At 55.8% G+C, this 16790-nt stretch overlaps 2 protein-coding genes and 1 pseudogene across 3 annotated transcripts; all 3 read left to right on the top strand.

Moving 5' to 3' along the window:
* The first annotated feature begins 396 nt into the window (after positions 1–396).
* On the top strand, positions 397–12287 carry LOC306808891 (uncharacterized protein). Its single transcript, XM_079319892.1, has 5 exons — positions 397–3327; positions 4706–4813; positions 6292–6416; positions 9091–9216; positions 9561–12287. The coding sequence occupies exons 1-5, from the start codon at positions 892–894 to the stop codon at positions 12241–12243; spliced, it is 5478 nt and encodes a 1825-aa protein (XP_079176018.1). The 5' UTR covers positions 397–891; the 3' UTR covers positions 12244–12287.
* LOC306808788 (protocadherin beta-16-like) lies at positions 6095–8934 on the top strand. The gene has a single exon (XM_079319766.1). It carries the CDS (start codon positions 6471–6473, stop codon positions 8925–8927), a length of 2457 nt encoding a protein of 818 aa, XP_079175892.1. The 5' UTR covers positions 6095–6470; the 3' UTR covers positions 8928–8934.
* Positions 12288–14320: 2033 nt separating the features above from the next.
* Positions 14321–16790, top strand: LOC306808794 (protocadherin beta-15 pseudogene; annotated as a pseudogene). Its single transcript has one exon. The product of its transcript is annotated as a protocadherin beta-15 pseudogene (transcript).

Below are 16790 nucleotides of genomic sequence, written 5' to 3'. Positions count from 1 at the left end.
CGTAGAACCTCTGGAGTCTACATTTCAATTGTTATTTTAATAGCCCATTAATTAGTGCAGTGAGAGCCTTATCTTTGCTATTGTCGCCATTAGCTCCTCTTTAGCGTTTGAGTATCGAGGAGTTTAACTTAGGAGCTGCATGTTTGTTTCCTTGCCTTTTGTTTTAACTGGCTGTTGGCCATATACCCTTAGGCAAATACAGGACATCAAGTTTAACAACTTTTCCACGTTAGAAAAGCGTAAAAATCGGGTGAATTGTGATATCCACTAAGAAAAACGCCGCATTAGGATGATGTTCCCCATAGCAGAATCCTCATCCTATTGTGATGGCGAGCTATGTTGAAACGTTTATTTAGGGACAATTCTTTGTCAGCTTTTATTTCCAGGAGCTTCTCTGACTCTCCACACTTGCTAATCTCTCTGTGCTGATTAACAAGTGGAGAAGAGAAGGAAAACCTTGCCGTAGCAGTGCATCTTGCCGTTTCTAGACAGCGCAAACCTAAATTTGTGTATGAAGAGCCCGTGGTTATGAGTCGGGATGAGATACCCTGAGCTCTGTACACCGGCAGGGATCCCACTTCGAGAGAGGAGAGCATTTACACCGCACCTTTTTTATTCTCTTTGACACAAAGAGTAGGGATTTAAGCAGCAAACTCCGAATCAGCAGTCCTGCCCCGATTGAGAGGAAATATTCTTCCTTCCGACGCTGGGTGGGGATGTCGGCCGCGGCGCGCCGCGTTCCTCGGTCCGCCCCGGGTTTGCAGACACAGGGAGACAAAAATCCGTGTAAGCTGAGCTGCTCGCAAAGGAGTCGGAGCACTCGGGAGCTTCCAGATTCCTTCACCCCAGGATTGCTGGCCAACACGGCTCTGTTTCGGACGCTATCAAAAAATGCTGGGAGCCGCCGAGGACTGTGGATGGCTTTTTTGGAGAGTGATGGTGTGTGGGAGACGGAGCGGAGACACAAAGAGGCAAGTGATCCTGTCTATTCTGTGTATTTGCGTGTGTCAGAGCGGGGCTGAAATCCTCCGCTACTCTCTGCCGGAGGAAATGGAGAGGGATTCCTTTGTCGCCAATATTGCAAAGGACCTGGGGGTTCCTCTGAGCCAGCTTGCAGCTCGCAAGGCCCGAGTTGTGTCCCAGGGGAACGAGCAGCTTTTCCGACTCAATCAAAACACCGGTATCCTGACAGCAAGGGAATCGCTGGACCGAGAAGAGATCTGTCCACAGAGCGATACCTGCACGCTCGTCTTTAAGATATTCTTTGAGAATCCATTGCAGCTTATCCGAGGGGAGGTGGAAGTTCGTGACGTAAACGACAATTCGCCCGTGTTCCCGGAAAAGGAGATGGTTTTAGAGATTCTAGAAACAGCATCTCCTGGGTCCCGTTTCCCCCTGGAGAGCGCCCAGGACAAGGACGTGGGCATTAATGGTTTGCAGAACTACAGCCTCGAGCCCAATCCTCATTTCTCCCTCGCTATCGGAACAGCGAAAGATGGAGTAAAATACCTGGAGCTTGTCCTACAGAGCCAGCTCGATCGTGAAGAGCAGGGAGAGCTGAATTTGCTTCTGACCGCCACCGACGGGGGGTCACCACCCAGGTCGGGTACAGCTCAAGTCCGCATCGTGGTACTGGATGCCAATGACAACATCCCTGTCTTCGAAAGGGAAACTTACGAGGTGCGGCTGGCTGAGAACAGCCCCCTGGAGCAGCTGGTGGTCAGAGTCGCTGCCTCGGATCCCGATGAAGGGTCCAACGGGGAAGTGGTTTATGCCTTTACTCAGACTCCGGAGCGGTCCCGGCAGCTCTTCCAGCTGAACCCGACCACCGGTGAAATACGAGTCGTGGGAAAGCTGGATTTTGAGGAAGCAAAATCCCACAAGATGGTGGTGAAAGCCACAGATGGCGCGGGGCTTTCTGCGCATTGCAAAGTGCAGGTGGAGATCCTGGACGTGAATGACAATGCCCCGGAGATCGCCCTCACTTCCCTCACCGCCTCCATCGCAGAGGACGCCCCGCCACGCACCGTGGTGGCTCTGTTCAGTGTGCGGGACCGCGACTCCGGGGACAATGGCAGGACAGAGTGTTCCATAGACGGGGACTTGCCGTTCAGTCTGACCCCCACTTTTGATAATTACTACGAACTGAGAACAAGCGCGGCTCTGGACAGAGAGAGGACAGCGGAATATAACATCACCATCACAGCCACGGACTGGGGCACGACACGGCTGAGCTCTCAGGAAAGCATCTTCGTTCAGATATCAGATGTGAACGACAACCCCCCAGAGTTCACCCAGGAGGTTTATACCATGTCTGTCACGGAGAACAACAGCCCTATGCTCAGGATCGGCAGCATGAAGGCCACGGACGCCGACACAGGTAAAAACGCCCGTGTGAACTACGCACTGGTGCGGCAGGAAGGCAAAGAGCAGCCCGAAATATCAGTCAACGCTGAAAACGGAGATGTTTATATCCTCCGCTCTCTGGACTATGAGAAGGTGCGTGCCTTCGAGGTGACAGTGCGCGCAGCCGACGGCGGGTCCCCGCCGCTCAGCGCCCAGGCCGTGCTGCGCGTGCTCGTGCGGGACGAGAACGATAACGCGCCCGTGCTGCTGCACCCGCCCCCCGACAGCAGCGCGGCCGGAGAGCTGGTGCCGCGCTGGGCACCCTCCGGCTACCTGGTGGCCAAGGTGGTGGCGGTGGATGCGGACGCGGGTCAGAACGCGTGGCTGTCGTACGAGCTGGCCAAGGCCACGGAGCCGGCGCTGTTCCGCGTGGGGCTGCACAGCGGCGAGGTGCGCACGGCGCGGGCCGTGACAGAGAGGGACGCGGCGCGGCAGAAACTCATCGTGCTGGTGCGGGACCGCGGGCAGCCACCGCGCTCTGCCACTGCCACCCTCGCCGTGACACTGGTGGATGGATTCTCCGAAGCTCATTTACGGGTGAGCCAGGAGGCACCGGCTGCGGAGCCCGACGGGCCGCTCACTCTTTACCTGATCGCCTCCCTTGTCTGCGTGTCGGCGCTGTTCCTCGCCACCGCCGTGGCCGCCCTGGTAGTGAAGGTGCGGCGAGGCAGGCGGAACGAGACTGAGACTTTGCCCACGTTCCCCACGAGCGCCACGGAGAGCAATGCGGGCTCCTTGCCCCGCAGCTATATTTACGACGTCTGCTTCGCCGCCGGCACCGTCAACAGCGAGTTCCGCTTCCTCAGGCCCCTGTTCCCCTGCTTCCCCGCCGGGCTGCCCCCCGGGCCGGGCGAGCAGCGGAGCTCGGTGTGCTCGCAGGACGCGGCCACCCTCGGGGGCGAAGGCGGCTGGATTGCGCAGGTGAGGGAGTGACAGGGCTGAGGCCACCGGGTGGGCAGGGGGCGGTGTGGCACGGCAGGGCAGCAAGGACTACTGAAGCTGCAGAATGGCTAGTGGGGGAGTCCCTGGGTGGGAGGAGATGATAGGGGCTGTCTCGGAGCCGCTGGAGAGGCCTCGCAGGGCTCAGCTGCTCCACCAATGTTCCCTAACCACGCCTCTCTGCATCACATAAGATAGAATATTTTGGGTTGGAATGGACCTTTAAAAGCCGTTAAGTCCAAACCCTCATACAATGGGCACAGGTACCTTCAACTAGATTGATGTTGCACAGAGCCCCACCCACCCTGACCTTGGATATTTCCAGGGATGGGGCACCCACCACCTCTCTGGGCAGTTGTACCCGCACCTATGCTGAGTATTCGTGTTAGGTCAAGTCTTTGGTGTCGCTTCAAAGGGGAGGAGTTGGGCCATGAGAATGTAAAAAGTACAGGTAGAGCTGTGTCCCTATCATGGGTTCTGCCCATGCACTGTGTCGAGCCCATAGGGACCTGGGGCAGGAACACACCATTCCTAGGGGATATCTCCTCTCAGAGCTGGCAATATGGGAATGTAGTGGCCTGTCCAGTGTCAGATAGGACTGCAGGGACAACTGTGCAAAGGGATGTCACCAACGATGTCCCCTGCACTGCTGTTGGGAGCTGGTGCTCGATGCTGCCATGTGCCATTCACCAGGGTGGTGGCAGCGCTGAAATCAAGATGTCCTACAAACTGTTGGAGGCTACCTCTGCCATTAAATTCCCTCATATTTTTGTGACTTGCAGGGACAGTGTTGGCCAGAAAAGTGTGGTTATCAGTCACCTATTAGTATGGGATTCTGTGGGGACTCCATGGAGTTTCCAAAGATTCATTTAGCACTTTGCAGTAGACTGGATGATGAACATAGATTAGGTTGAAAAATACAGATATCACCAGGGTGAGCTAATATTTTCGTATTTCATTAACACTGATAACTTGGACTCAATTTACTGCGGGTTGTCAGAATCACTGTAGCCTCGGGGAAGGAAAGGACCCTTATTGATATATCAACTTCAAACCACATTTACCGTTTGTGAGAAAGTGGTTTCTGCTTGTGGCTCTTACCGTTTTGAATTACTGGACACTCATAAAAGTTTTATTGAGACTCTGTGAAGTTTTGCAATAGTACCTTTTTGGAGGATAGTTTCTGACTTCAGGTGTTCTCCATTCAGGACAGAGACCCCGCCAGTCTTGCCTTGTCTTTGGCTCTCGGTAGAGAGGAGTAGTGTGACACAGGGAGTGGTGTAAAATATCCTCTAAGCTTTTCGGTGACGCCTGCTTTCCTTCCACACCAAATGACAAACACTCTCTCTGTTCTTTGCAGGGCAGCGCTCCCCTCTCTGAAGATGTGGGGCCTAGAGCTGCAGATTCAGTTTGCCCTGCAAACAGGGAGCTGGAGCTTAATGTCAGTTCCGAGCAAAACCCTTGGCTCGCCCATCAATGAGTGAAGAGAAAGACAAATTTCTCTGTCCTCACAGAGAAAAGGAAACAAAGAGATCACAAACCTTCCTAGAAGGTACCAAGGAGATGAAGCCTTCTCTGTGACAGTACTTTCCCCTCGAGCAGTATTTTATTCATATAGGTATTATGTAATTGTGATGTCGATGGAGGAGGACAATCGTGCTGCATGTTGATTATATAATAATGTATGATCGTGAGAATGCTGCTGCTTCTACATACTTCGAGAAATACTGAAAACTGGCAGCAGATCTTGAACTTCTTGTTACACCACCTTCTCTGGGTGCTTTCCTTTCATGCTTTATTTGTTTCTTTATATGGAGAGAGCTTTGTAATAATATCTAAATTTTCTGCCGTGTATTCAACACCAGGCGAAACAGATGTTATGCAAAATTAAGTGGTGCTTGCAAAGGAAGTTTTTACAAAATAAGCAGATGCTGTTTACATTTTGAATGGCTGGCATTGGCACATTTGGCATATTTGACCAGGATATTACAGGTTCTCCTAATCGTAAAGAGTGGGCTTTGAGCAATGTATTCGTTTCTTTCTTTTTCCATAAAGTTGAAATTACAATTTCATGATTTTTAAAAATTAAAATAATTAAAGTATTGTTTGTGGTTTTTTGGTAAAATATATTAAGCCATTAGCAATTAGCTTAGGGCACTGTAGAATATAGGCTGTTAAGAATATTTCTGTTTTCTCTTTTCTTTGTCAGTCGGTATAAATCTATAAAGTAATGTGATAATTCCTGTCTTTGAACCATTTTAAAGACTCAAATGAGTGATGACAGAAAAAAATAAAATCTACTTGGAACTCCCTCGAGTGAGTGTACTGTCTCGAGATCACTTGCCACAGTCATCGCCAAGGAAATAGCCAATCCAAGAGCAGGACTTCGGGAATGAATCCGTGCATCTGGAATGGAATTTATGCAGGGGAAATCAGAACGATCTAGGCAAATACGACGGTCTCAGAAGTCGGAGCAAGTGGAGGGGTTTTATTTGAGTGGAGCTGAGGTCTGAGATGTTGCCTCCAGTCCATTCTCAAAGGCTCCCAGCAGGAAAAGTCGTGAACTGCGGGGATAGTCTCGGTCCATTCCGAGAATGACTCTGGCGATAGCTGCCGTGGTTAAAAGATCACCTCATCTGGTGGCTGTGCCCCTGGAACAACAGCCAGCTGTTTTAGCTGAACAGCTGGAAATCAATTTATTTAAAGCGTTCACACAGGGGGGAAAGGAGGGAGAACCAAACCAAAAAGAAACAACCCAGCTTTAAATAAATTCCGTTTTGAAGTAGAAGGCAAACAGAGGCATTGCTCATTCAGCCAGTGGCCATACTTTGAATACGGTTGTATGGATGGTTTAATCTCTATGCTTTCACCTCCGAAGAGAGAAATCGAGCAGTTAATCTCTGCTTTCCAGGTTTTGCGCTGGGAAATCTTCGAATCCTTCTACAGATCGGCCGCCTGGTGCCGCTGCTGACCGCGGAAGCTCCGCGTAGCTCCCAATTCCGCCCCCCCCCGCGATTCGGGCGGGCGGGGCTGCGCCATCCCGGGCTGCTCCGTGCGGGGTTCGGCAGGCTGTATCGGCAGCTCCATCCAGCTTACAGGAGAGGAGATCGGGTCTCTGAAAAGGAATGAAGCTCAGGAAGAGCGAGGAACCGCTCCCGAGGCGAGCGACTGCTCTGATCTTTGTCCTTTGCGTCTCGGGGATGCGAGCAGAAACCGCTCGGTACTCCGTGCCCGAAGAGGCGGAGAGAGGCTCTTTTGTGGCGAATATCGCTAAGGATTTGGGGCTAACCGGTGAGGAATTACTGGCTCGTCAGGCTCGAGTCGTTCCTGAAGGAGAAAAGCAGTATTTGCAGCTGAACCAGCACACCGGGTATTTGGTGGTGAGAGAGCAAATGGACCGGGAGGAACTGTGTGGACAGAGCGAGCCCTGCTTGGTGCGTTTTGAGGTGCTGCTGGAGAGCCCACTGCAGTCCTTCCGAGCCGAGGTGAGACTCACCGACATAAATGATCACGCTCCTGTGTTCCTAAATAAAGAGATAGTTTTAAAGATGCCGGAGTCGACAGTGCCGGGGTCTCGGTTTTTATTGGAAAGTGCTCACGATCCAGACGTGGGGAACAATAGCCTTCAGCATTACAGTATCGGCTCAAACGAATATTTCCTTGTCTACACACGGCGGCGGAGTGACGACAGGAGATATGCCGAGCTGGTGTTGGATCGAGCCCTGGACCGGGAGCAGCAGGCAGAAATTGCTTTCAGCATCACGGCTGTGGATGGTGGGACTCCACCGCGGTCTGGCACAGCTTTAATCCGCGTGGTAGTCCTGGATATAAATGACAACATTCCGGTATTTAGCCAAACTCTGTACAAAGTCTCTGTAAAAGAAAATAGCTCCGTGGATACCATAGTGGTGGTAGTGTCTGCTAGCGACTTGGACGCTGGAACGAATGGGGAAATAGCATACTCCATAGTTCAAAATTCAGAGGAAAATTTCGAGACATTTAAAATAAACTCAGAGACAGGCCAGATTCGACTCAAAAAGCCTTTGGATTATGAGGAAACAAAGACCTACGAGATAGATGTTCAGGCCTTAGATGGAGGGGGCTTGTTCACACATTGCAAGGTGGAGGTGCAGGTGAAGGATGTGAACGATAATGCCCCCGAGGTGATCATCACCTCACTCACCAGCACCCTCTCCGAAGCCGCGCCGCCAAACACCGTGGTGGCTCTCTTCAATGTGCGGGACCGGGACTCGGGGGAAAATGGCAGGACGACCTGCGAGCTGACAGTAGAGCAGCCCTTCAGGATCACGCGGCTGGCAGCCGACGCGTACGCGCTGGTGACATCAGAGACCCTGGACCGGGAGCAGGTAGAGGAATACAACGCGACAGTGCGAGCTCGCGACGAGGGTTCCCCCATCCTCTCGGCATCCAAGACCCTCCTCCTGCGGCTCTTGGATGTGAACGACAATGCACCCACCTTCACCCAGGAGGTTTACACCATGGTGATGAAGGAAAACGAGCCCGCGGGGAGGATCCTGGGCCACCTCAGTGCCACGGATCCTGACGCGGGAGAAAACGCCCGAGTGAGATACGCGCTAGTGCCGCCACCGACAGGCGCCCTCGCCGCGGCATCATTCGTGTCAGTGGACGCGGAGAGTGGAACCGTGCGGAGTTTGCGCCCACTGGACTATGAGAAGGTGCGTGCCTTCGAGGTGACAGTGCGCGCAGCCGACGGCGGGTCCCCGCCGCTCAGCGCCCAGGCCGTGCTGCGCGTGCTCGTGCGGGACGAGAACGATAACGCGCCCGTGCTGCTGCACCCGCCCCCCGACAGCAGCGCGGCCGGAGAGCTGGTGCCGCGCTGGGCACCCTCCGGCTACCTGGTGGCCAAGGTGGTGGCGGTGGATGTGGACGCGGGTCAGAACGCGTGGCTGTCGTACGAGCTGGCCAAGGCCACGGAGCCGGCGCTGTTCCGCGTGGGGCTGCACAGCGGCGAGGTGCGCACGGCGCGGGCCGTGACAGAGAGGGACGCGGCGCGGCAGAAACTCATCGTGCTGGTGCGGGACCGCGGGCAGCCACCGCGCTCTGCCACTGCCACCCTCGCCGTGACACTGGTGGACGATTTCTCCGACGCCTTCCACCAGCTTGGCCACGATCCTGCAGGCGGACAGCAGCCACAGGTGGCCGAGGAGGAAATGCTCACGACTTACCTCATCGCCTCCCTGTGCTGCGTCTCGTCCCTTTTCGTCTTGTCCGTCCTCGTCTTGACGGCGAACACCCTCTGCAAGACTCGCGTCCGAGCAGTACTTCCTCCTGCCTCTCCCAGCTGCTATGGGGATGGAGACTTCGCCAGCAGCGGCATGGGCGTGGGCAGCACGGGGACGCTGTCGCCGGCTTATCGCTACGAAATGTGTCTGACCAGCGGCTCGGGGAGGAGCGAATTCCAGTTCCTCAAGCCCATCCTGCCCAGTCCCCATAACAATGCTGAGGCGGGGCTGGAAAAGGCCGAGGAGCCGCTACGCCACTTGCAGCCTGCCTGCGACAGGGAAGCCCACACCGGGAGCACAGCCACTCCTGTCTTTTAGCCGAAAGACTGACCAGCAGGCGTGTGAGTTCATGCCTGAGCCGTGCTGGGATGCACTTCCCTTCCCTGTCCTCAGCTGAGATCCCCCGTAGTTGTAGTGCCGTTCCCTGCTGTTGGAGGTGTAGTCTCCCTGCCTAGGCGCCAGGGCGGTTTCGCCTGCCAAGGAAGCCGCCCCGGCACTCCGAGTTCAGCCTCATGCTGTCCCAGAAAATATTTTCTCTCACTCTGCCGCCGCGTTTCTCGAAGAGCCCAGAATCGCGTATGGAAGAGGAGCGAACAAGAAACCGCGGGTAGGTGACAGTGAGAGGCGAGGAGGTAGGCGGAGCACCTGCCAGCGATGAACCGGAGCCAGGACTGCCCCATGGCTACCTCCTAACAAACTGAGCTTTTCCCAGTCCAGAGGATGTGACCGAGTCCTGCCGCAGGAGCTTCCGCGTGTGTGCGCGGGTCTGCGGGCCGGGCCGAGCGGCAGCGCGGGCTGCGGGCGGCGGCGGGTGCAGTCCCAGCGCGCACCGCTGGGTGGAGCCATCGGCCAAGGCGGCGCCGAGCGGCTGCGGCGGAAAAGCAGAGCCCAGCCCAGCAGAGCCCAGCCCAGCCCAGCACAGCCCAGCCGAGAGAAATCAGTGCACCACAGCGCAGCAGAGCACAGCACAGCCTGCACCGACAGAGCCGAGTCGGGCGGAGGTGGCAGAGCCTGCACCGGCCAGCGCTGCCCCGTGCCACCCGCTGCCGGAACACCCCGGCTCCGTTGCGGACCGCCGGCGGAATCTCACCCAGCCAGGGAAGGTGCCCGTCCCCCACTTCGCCGCTTTCCGCCACCCATCGCCCGCGACATCCCCCACACCGAGCCCGGCCGCCGCCGCCGCCGCCGCGCCATGGCGATCGCAAGGCAAGTGCTTTGTCTCTCTGCTTTCCTGGCGCTGCCGCTCGCTCGCGCCGAGCCCATCCGCTACTCCGTAGCCGAGGAGGCGGAAAGCGGCTCCCTGGTGGGCAAGCTGGCGGAGGACGCGGGGCTGACGCCACCGCAGCTCTCGGCTCGCCGCGCCCGCCTGCTCTCGGAGGACGGCCGGCAGCATTTGCGCTTAGACCGCGGCTCCGGCCGCCTCCTCGTGGCGGGGAGGCTCGACCGGGAGGAGCTGTGCGCCCACTCGGGCACCTGCATGCTCCCCTTCGAGCTGCTGCTCTCCGACCCCCTGCAATTCTTTCGGGTCGAAGTGGCTCTGGAGGACATCAATGATCATTCGCCTGTCTTTCCAAAGGAACGAGTAATTTTTAAAATTCCAGAAACGAGTGAACAGGGCTCTCATTTCCCACTGGAGGGGGCTCGGGATCGTGACATTGGCAGCAATAGCATCCAGGCATACAGCATCTCCCCCAAAAACGAGTATTTTAGTGTCGCCCATGGAAGTCGGAGTGAGGATGACCAATATCTTGAACTGGTTTTGGAAAAGCCGCTAGACAGAGAGGAGCAGGCAGAGATGAGTTTCCATGTTATTGCTGAGGATGGGGGCTCTCCTCCCAGAAGTGGCACCACCGAAGTGAAAATTGTCATTCTAGATGTAAATGACAATGCTCCCATCTTCACGCAGCAGGTGTATATTGGAAAGGTGCTGGAGAACATGCCAGAAGGTTCTGTGATTCTGTCTGTTCTGGCAACTGATCAGGATGAAGGAGTTTATGGGGAAATTTCCTATGAACTCAGCCAGGCAGAGAAGAGCGACTCAGCATTTGAGATTGATCCCAGAACTGGTCAAATTAAAATCACAGAGCCCCTGGATTTCGAGGATTCAGGGCATCATGAATTCCGGGTCAAGGCTACAGATGGTGGGGGGCTCTCAGCCATCTGCAAAGTGTTGGTGGAGGTGATGGATGTGAATGACAATGCCCCGGAGCTGGCGGTCAGCTCCTTCAGCAGTCCCCTCCCCGAGAACACAGTGCCCGGCACCGTGGTCGCCCTGTTCACGGTGAGGGACCGCGATTCTGGTGCCAACGGGAAGATCTCGTGTGCCCTGGACGATCAGCTCTTCTTCTCGCTGCGGCCAGCCTATAAGAATTACTATGAGCTGGTGACAGTGAGCGCGCTGGACCGCGAGCACACGGCTCGCTACGTGCTCAGGGTCACAGCAGCAGATGCGGGCTCGCCTCCTCTCACAAGCACGCACACCTTCACCGTGGACATCTCGGACGTCAACGACAACGCGCCCGTCTTCAACCAGACCTCTTACACCATGTACGTGCGGGAGAACAACGCGCCCACGGTGTTTGTGGGAGCCGTGAGTGCTGCAGATGCTGACGTGGGGCTCAACGCCAAGGTGACCTATTCGCTGGCGCCGGTGCCGGCGGCAGAGCGGCCCTCGTGCTCCTGCATCTCGGTGAACTCTGAGAACGGACACGTGTTTGTGCTGCGGCCCCTGGACTACGAGCGCTTGCGGCAGAGCGAGGTGACGGTCAGCGCCTCTGACGCGGGCTCTCCTCCCCTGCGAGCCAACGTCACCGTGCGCCTGGTGGTGCTGGACGAGAATGACAACGCACCGCTCGTGCTCTACCCAGCCCAGGACAGCAGCCCAGCGTCCAGCGAGCTGGTGCCCGTGTCGGCTGAGCCGGGCTACCTCGTCACCAAAGTGGTGGCCGTCGATGCCGACTCCGGGCAGAACTCCTGGCTCTCGTACCACCTGCTCAGGGCCACCGAGCCCGGCCTGTTCAGCGTGGGTGTGCAGAGCGGCGAGGTGCGTCTCAAGAGGCCGGTCACAGAGAGGGACAGCGTGAAGCACAAGCTGCTTGTCCTGGTCAGAGACAACGGCAAGCCCCCACTGTCAGCCACGGCGGCTCTGAGCGCGCTCCTGCTCAAGGACTTCTCGGACGTGCGCCTCCCGCACAGCAGCCCGCCCACAGACGAGCAGGGCGACTCCCTGACCACCTATTTAATCGTTTCCTTGGTCTTTGTCTCGCTCCTCTTCCTCATCTCCTCCACGCTCTTTGTGGCTCGCAAGGTGTGCAAGAGCAAGCAGCTGAAGGCTGCCCATGTGCTCTCTGGTGCCCACAACCCGCAGAGCGGCCTGGCCGATGCAGCCGCTGCAGGGACCCTGCCCCGCGCCTATTGCTACGAGATCAGCCTCACCACGGGCTCGGGCAACAGCGAGTTCCAGTTCCTCAAGCCCATCCTGCCCAGCCTGCCAGCACAGCACTGTGCCACGGGCCAGGGGCCCCCGGAACAGGAACTGGATTTCCCCTGTGTCCCTGTCAGCACAGAGGATATGGCACCCGACAATGCTGGGACTCTCTCTGCACAAGAGTTCAATGCTCTTTCTTTTAACTAGGTCGGGGTGTGCCCTTCCAGAGGCTTCATGGCTCATGGGAGGAGGGGATCTAAGATGCTACATGTGACAATGATTCCTGCAGATAATATCTCTGCATCCAATTTGCAAGTCAAATTTCCTGCAAATTGTAAATCATACTGAACTTTGTCTTTCTCTTTAAAAACACTAAGAAGGTAGAAAGGATAGTCTGATTTTCTCCCTCAGTCAATTGCCTATTTCACATCCATCACTACCATTTTTCATAGGCTTTAGTAATGCACTCTCAGAATCCTAGTGTGTCTCTTGTTCAGGCCCTGGACTTGGACTTCTAAATCTTTTTTATAGTTCAATGGGACAGTTTGCTAGAGAAATCTCACACTTGCTGAAAAGACACAATGCTGTTTTTCCTTGCTCAGAAAAGCAATGTACTTCTGAATATCATGTCATGATAATCTGTTAGCATGCAGCTTTTTCTTTTTGGGGGTTCTTGAAGTCTTTGTCAGAGATGGGTGGGCTTTGTGTGTTATTTTTTTTTTTCTCACCATGTCTGTTTGTATGAACCTTGTGCATCTGCAGATGCTTCACTATTTCTGCCCAGTGAAACAGTGAATTTGTCCCATCCAGTCACTGCAATTTTCGCAATTCCAGCTCTGCATAGTCAAAGACTATTTAGACCCTATGAGTACAGGGGTCTCATCTTCTTTGAGAAAGACAAAAAAAGGAAATGCACAACAAAATATTCCTTTTGCCCGTGTTTGGGTCTGATGTTCTGTCCTCCAAGGATTATCTTGCAAATACAGCAGCAGCAGATGTGTTAGAATAGGCTGGAACTGTAGAGAATCAGGAAAACTTAATTGTCTTGGTGTGCATGAAATTATCACATACCCATCAAAAAGAATTTTCTGCCATTAAATCAAGAAGAACATGATAACAGGCTACTGAGTTTGGTTTCCTCATTCTTCTTTCTCCATTCGGTGTCTTTTTCTTTGGATTAGAAAACTGCGCCTAGAAGATTATCTCCATTTGTGTTAGAGAATATGCATTCCCATTTTTAACCTTTTTCCTTCTACACCCTGAACTGTAGTGAACATTACCTAGCCTGTTCCTCGAGACAAGGACTGCTACCCTACTATAAAAACTGGTTGTTTGAAAAATGTCCGTGATGTATGAAATACTTGGAAAGCCTCCCTCACACTGTTTTCTGCTGAAGTTATACATTTTAACGTTATAAATTCGTATAACCCTAAGTTAACAATTCTAAAAATATGTGTAACTGAAATAAAGAGAATATAGGGATACGATTTGTGCTGATTGAATACGTGGGAGAGATGTTGTTTCTGGGAAATCACTGTCTATACTTTTCCACATTCTACAAGGTAGTTTCCCAGTGTGTCCCTTGACAGCATTAATTTTAGGCGGATAGAACTACAGAGCTTCTAATGCAGTCGGGAGACTGCTCATTGGCATTCCTTTGATGTATCATCGCCCTATTCCGCTGTGTTTTGTCGTGCTGGGCCATGTTCCTCGGTCGCTGTGGGCTGGGCCTCGGCTTTAGGCTGGGCTGGGAAAGGCCTGGTTCGGTTCTTGCGGCCGGGTGTGTCGGAAGGTTTGGAATCGCGGGCCGGGCCGAGCGGCAGCGCGGGCTGCGGGCGGCGGCGGGTGCAGTCCCAGCGCGCACCGCTGGGTGGAGCCATCGGCCAAGGCGGCGCCGAGCGGCTGCGGCAGCGGAACCCAGTAGAGCCCAGCCCAGCAGAGCCCAGCCCAGCCCAGCCCAGCCCAGCAGAGAAAAGCCCAGCGGAGCAGAGCCCAGCCCAGGAGAGCAGAACCCAGAACAGCAGTGCACAGAGAAGACCCGCAGAGCCCAGCTCTGTCTGTGATATCTCATCCCGGACCGGCTGAGCCGGGCATTGGTTGCAGTGGGTGCTGTGGCAGCCAGCGCTGCCCCGTGTCACCCGCTGCCGGAACACCCCGGCTCCGTTGCGGACCAACGGCGGAATCTCACCCAGGCAGGGAAGGCGTCCGTCTCCCACTTCGCCGCTTTTTGCCACTAATCGCCCGCGACATCCCCCACACCGAGCCCGGCCGCCGCCGCCGCCGCCGCGCCATGGCGATCGCAAGGCAAGTGTTTTGTCTCTCTGCTTTCCTGGCGCTGCCGCTCGCTCGCGCCGAGCCCATCCGCTACTCCGTAGCCGAGGAGGCGGAAAGCGGCTCCCTGGTGGGCAAGCTGGCGGAGGACGCGGGGCTGACGCCGCCGCAGCTCTCGGCTCGCCGCGCCCGCCTGCTCTCGGAGGACGGCCGGCAGCATTTGCGCTTAGACCGCGGCTCCGGCCGCCTCCTCGTGGCGGGGAGGCTCGACCGGGAGGAACTGTGCGCCCACTCGGGCACCTGCATGCTCCCCTTCGAGCTGCTGCTCTCCGACCCCCTGCAGTTCTTTCGGGTCGAGGTAATTCTAGAGGACATAAATGACCATTCACCTGTTTTCCCGGAGGGCAGAGTCACTTTTAAGATTCCGGAGACGAGCGAGACAGGTTCTCGATTCCCACTGGAGGTAGCTCGTGATAGCGATATTGGAAGCAACGCAGTCCGTGTTTACACTATCCTTCCTGTGAATGAGTATTTTAATGTCTCCTATGGGACTCGGATCACAGGCAAGAAATATCTTGAACTGATGTTGGAAAAGCCGCTAGACAGAGAGGAGCAGGCAGAGATGAGTTTCAGTCTCATTGCGGTAGATGGGGGCTTTCCTCCCAGAAGTGGCACCACCGAAGTGAAAATTGTCATTCTAGATGTAAATGACAATGCTCCCATCTTCACAAAGGAGGTTTATATTGCAAAGGTTCTGGAGAACATACCAGAGGGTTCTGTGGTTCTAACTGTTCTGGCAACTGATCACGATGCAGGAGTCAATGGGGACATCTCCTATCAAATCAGCCAAGCAGACTTAGCATTTGGGATTGATTCCAGAACTGGTGAAATTAAACTCACAAAACCTCTGGACTTCGAGGAAGCAGACAGTCACGAGCTCAGTGTGAGGGCTACAGATGGTGGGGGCCTCTCGGCTATCTGCAAAGTGCTGGTGGAGGTGGTGGATGTGAATGACAATGCCCCGGAGCTGGCGGTCAGCTCCTTCAGCATTCCCCTCCCCGAGAACACAGTGCCCGGCACCGTGGTCGCCCTGTTCACGGTGAGGGACCGCGATTCTGGTGCCAACGGGAAGATCTCGTGTGCCCTGGACGATCAGCTCTTCTTCTCGCTGCGGCCAGCCTATAAGAATTACTATGAGCTGGTGACAGTGAGCGCGCTGGACCGCGAGCACACGGCTCGCTACGTGCTCAGGGTCACAGCAGCAGATGCGGGCTCGCCTCCTCTCACAAGCACGCACACCTTCACCGTGGACATCTCGGACGTCAACGACAACGCGCCCGTCTTCAACCAGACCTCCTACACCATGTACGTGCGGGAGAACAACGCGCCCACGGTGTTTGTGGGAGCCGTGAGTGCTGCAGATGCTGACGTGGGGCTCAACGCCAAGGTGACCTATTCGCTGGTGCCGGTGCCGGCGGCAGAGCGGCCCTCGTGCTCCTGCATCTCGGTGAACTCTGAGAACGGACACGTGTTTGTGCTGCGGCCCCTGGACTACGAGCGCTTGCGGCAGAGCGAGGTGACGGTCAGCGCCTCTGACGCGGGCTCTCCTCCCCTGCGAGCCAACGTCACCGTGCGCCTGGTGGTGCTGGACGAGAATGACAACGCACCGCTCGTGCTCTACCCAGCCCAGGACAGCAGCCCAGCGTCCAGCGAGCTGGTGCCCGTGTCGGCTGAGCCGGGCTACCTCGTCACCAAAGTGGTGGCCGTCGATGCCGACTCCGGGCAGAACTCCTGGCTCTCGTACCACCTGCTCAGGGCCACCGAGCCCGGCCTGTTCAGCGTGGGTGTGCAGAGCGGCGAGGTTCGTCTCAAGAGGCCGGTCACAGAGAGGGACAGCGTGAAGCACAAGCTGCTTGTCCTGGTCAGAGACAACGGCAAGCCCCCACTGTCAGCCACGGCGGCTCTGAGCGCGCTCCTGCTCAAGGACTTCTCGGACGTGCGCCTCCCGCACAGCAGCCCGCCCACAGACGAGCAGGGCGACTCCCTGACCACCTCTTTAATCGTTTCCTTGGTCTTTGTCTCGCTCCTCTTCCTCATCTCCTCCGCGCTCTTTGTGGCTCGCAAGGTGTGCAAGAGCAAGCAGCTGAAGGCTGCCCATGTGCTCTCTGGTGCCCACAACCCGCAGAGCGGCCTGGCCGATGCAGCCGCTGCAGGGACCCTGCCCCGCGCCTATTGCTACGAGATCAGCCTCACCACGGGCTCGGGCAACAGCGAGTTCCAGTTCCTCAAGCCCATCCTGCCCAGCCTGCCAGCACAGCACTGTGCCACGGGCCAGGGGCCCCCGGAACAGGAACAGGATTTCCCCTGTGTCCCTGTGAGCGCAGAGGATACGGCACCAGACAATACTGGGACTCTCTCTACACGACAGTTCAACGCTCTTTCTTTTAACTAGCTCCGGTTGTGCACAGCCAGAGGCTTCATGG

Source organism: Erithacus rubecula (genome assembly GCF_903797595.1).
Source record: "Erithacus rubecula genome assembly, chromosome: 16".
NCBI lineage: Eukaryota > Metazoa > Chordata > Aves > Passeriformes > Muscicapidae > Erithacus > Erithacus rubecula.
This window is presented reverse-complemented; position numbering and strand designations above follow the sequence as displayed.

Excerpts from the sequence above, each read along its gene's own strand:
- LOC306808788 (XM_079319766.1), top strand. The coding sequence starts at position 6,471 with ATGAAGCTCAGGAAGAGCGAGGAACCGCTCCCGAGGCGAGCGACTGCT.
- LOC306808891 (XM_079319892.1), top strand. The coding sequence starts at position 892 with ATGCTGGGAGCCGCCGAGGACTGTGGATGGCTTTTTTGGAGAGTGATG. Across the intron at positions 3,328-4,705 it reads AAGGCGGCTGGATTGCGCAG|GGCAGCGCTCCCCTCTCTGA; the intron begins GTGAGGGAGTGA and ends TGTTCTTTGCAG. Across the intron at positions 9,217-9,560 it reads GAGCGAACAAGAAACCGCGG|CGCAGCAGAGCACAGCACAG; the intron begins GTAGGTGACAGT and ends AGTGCACCACAG.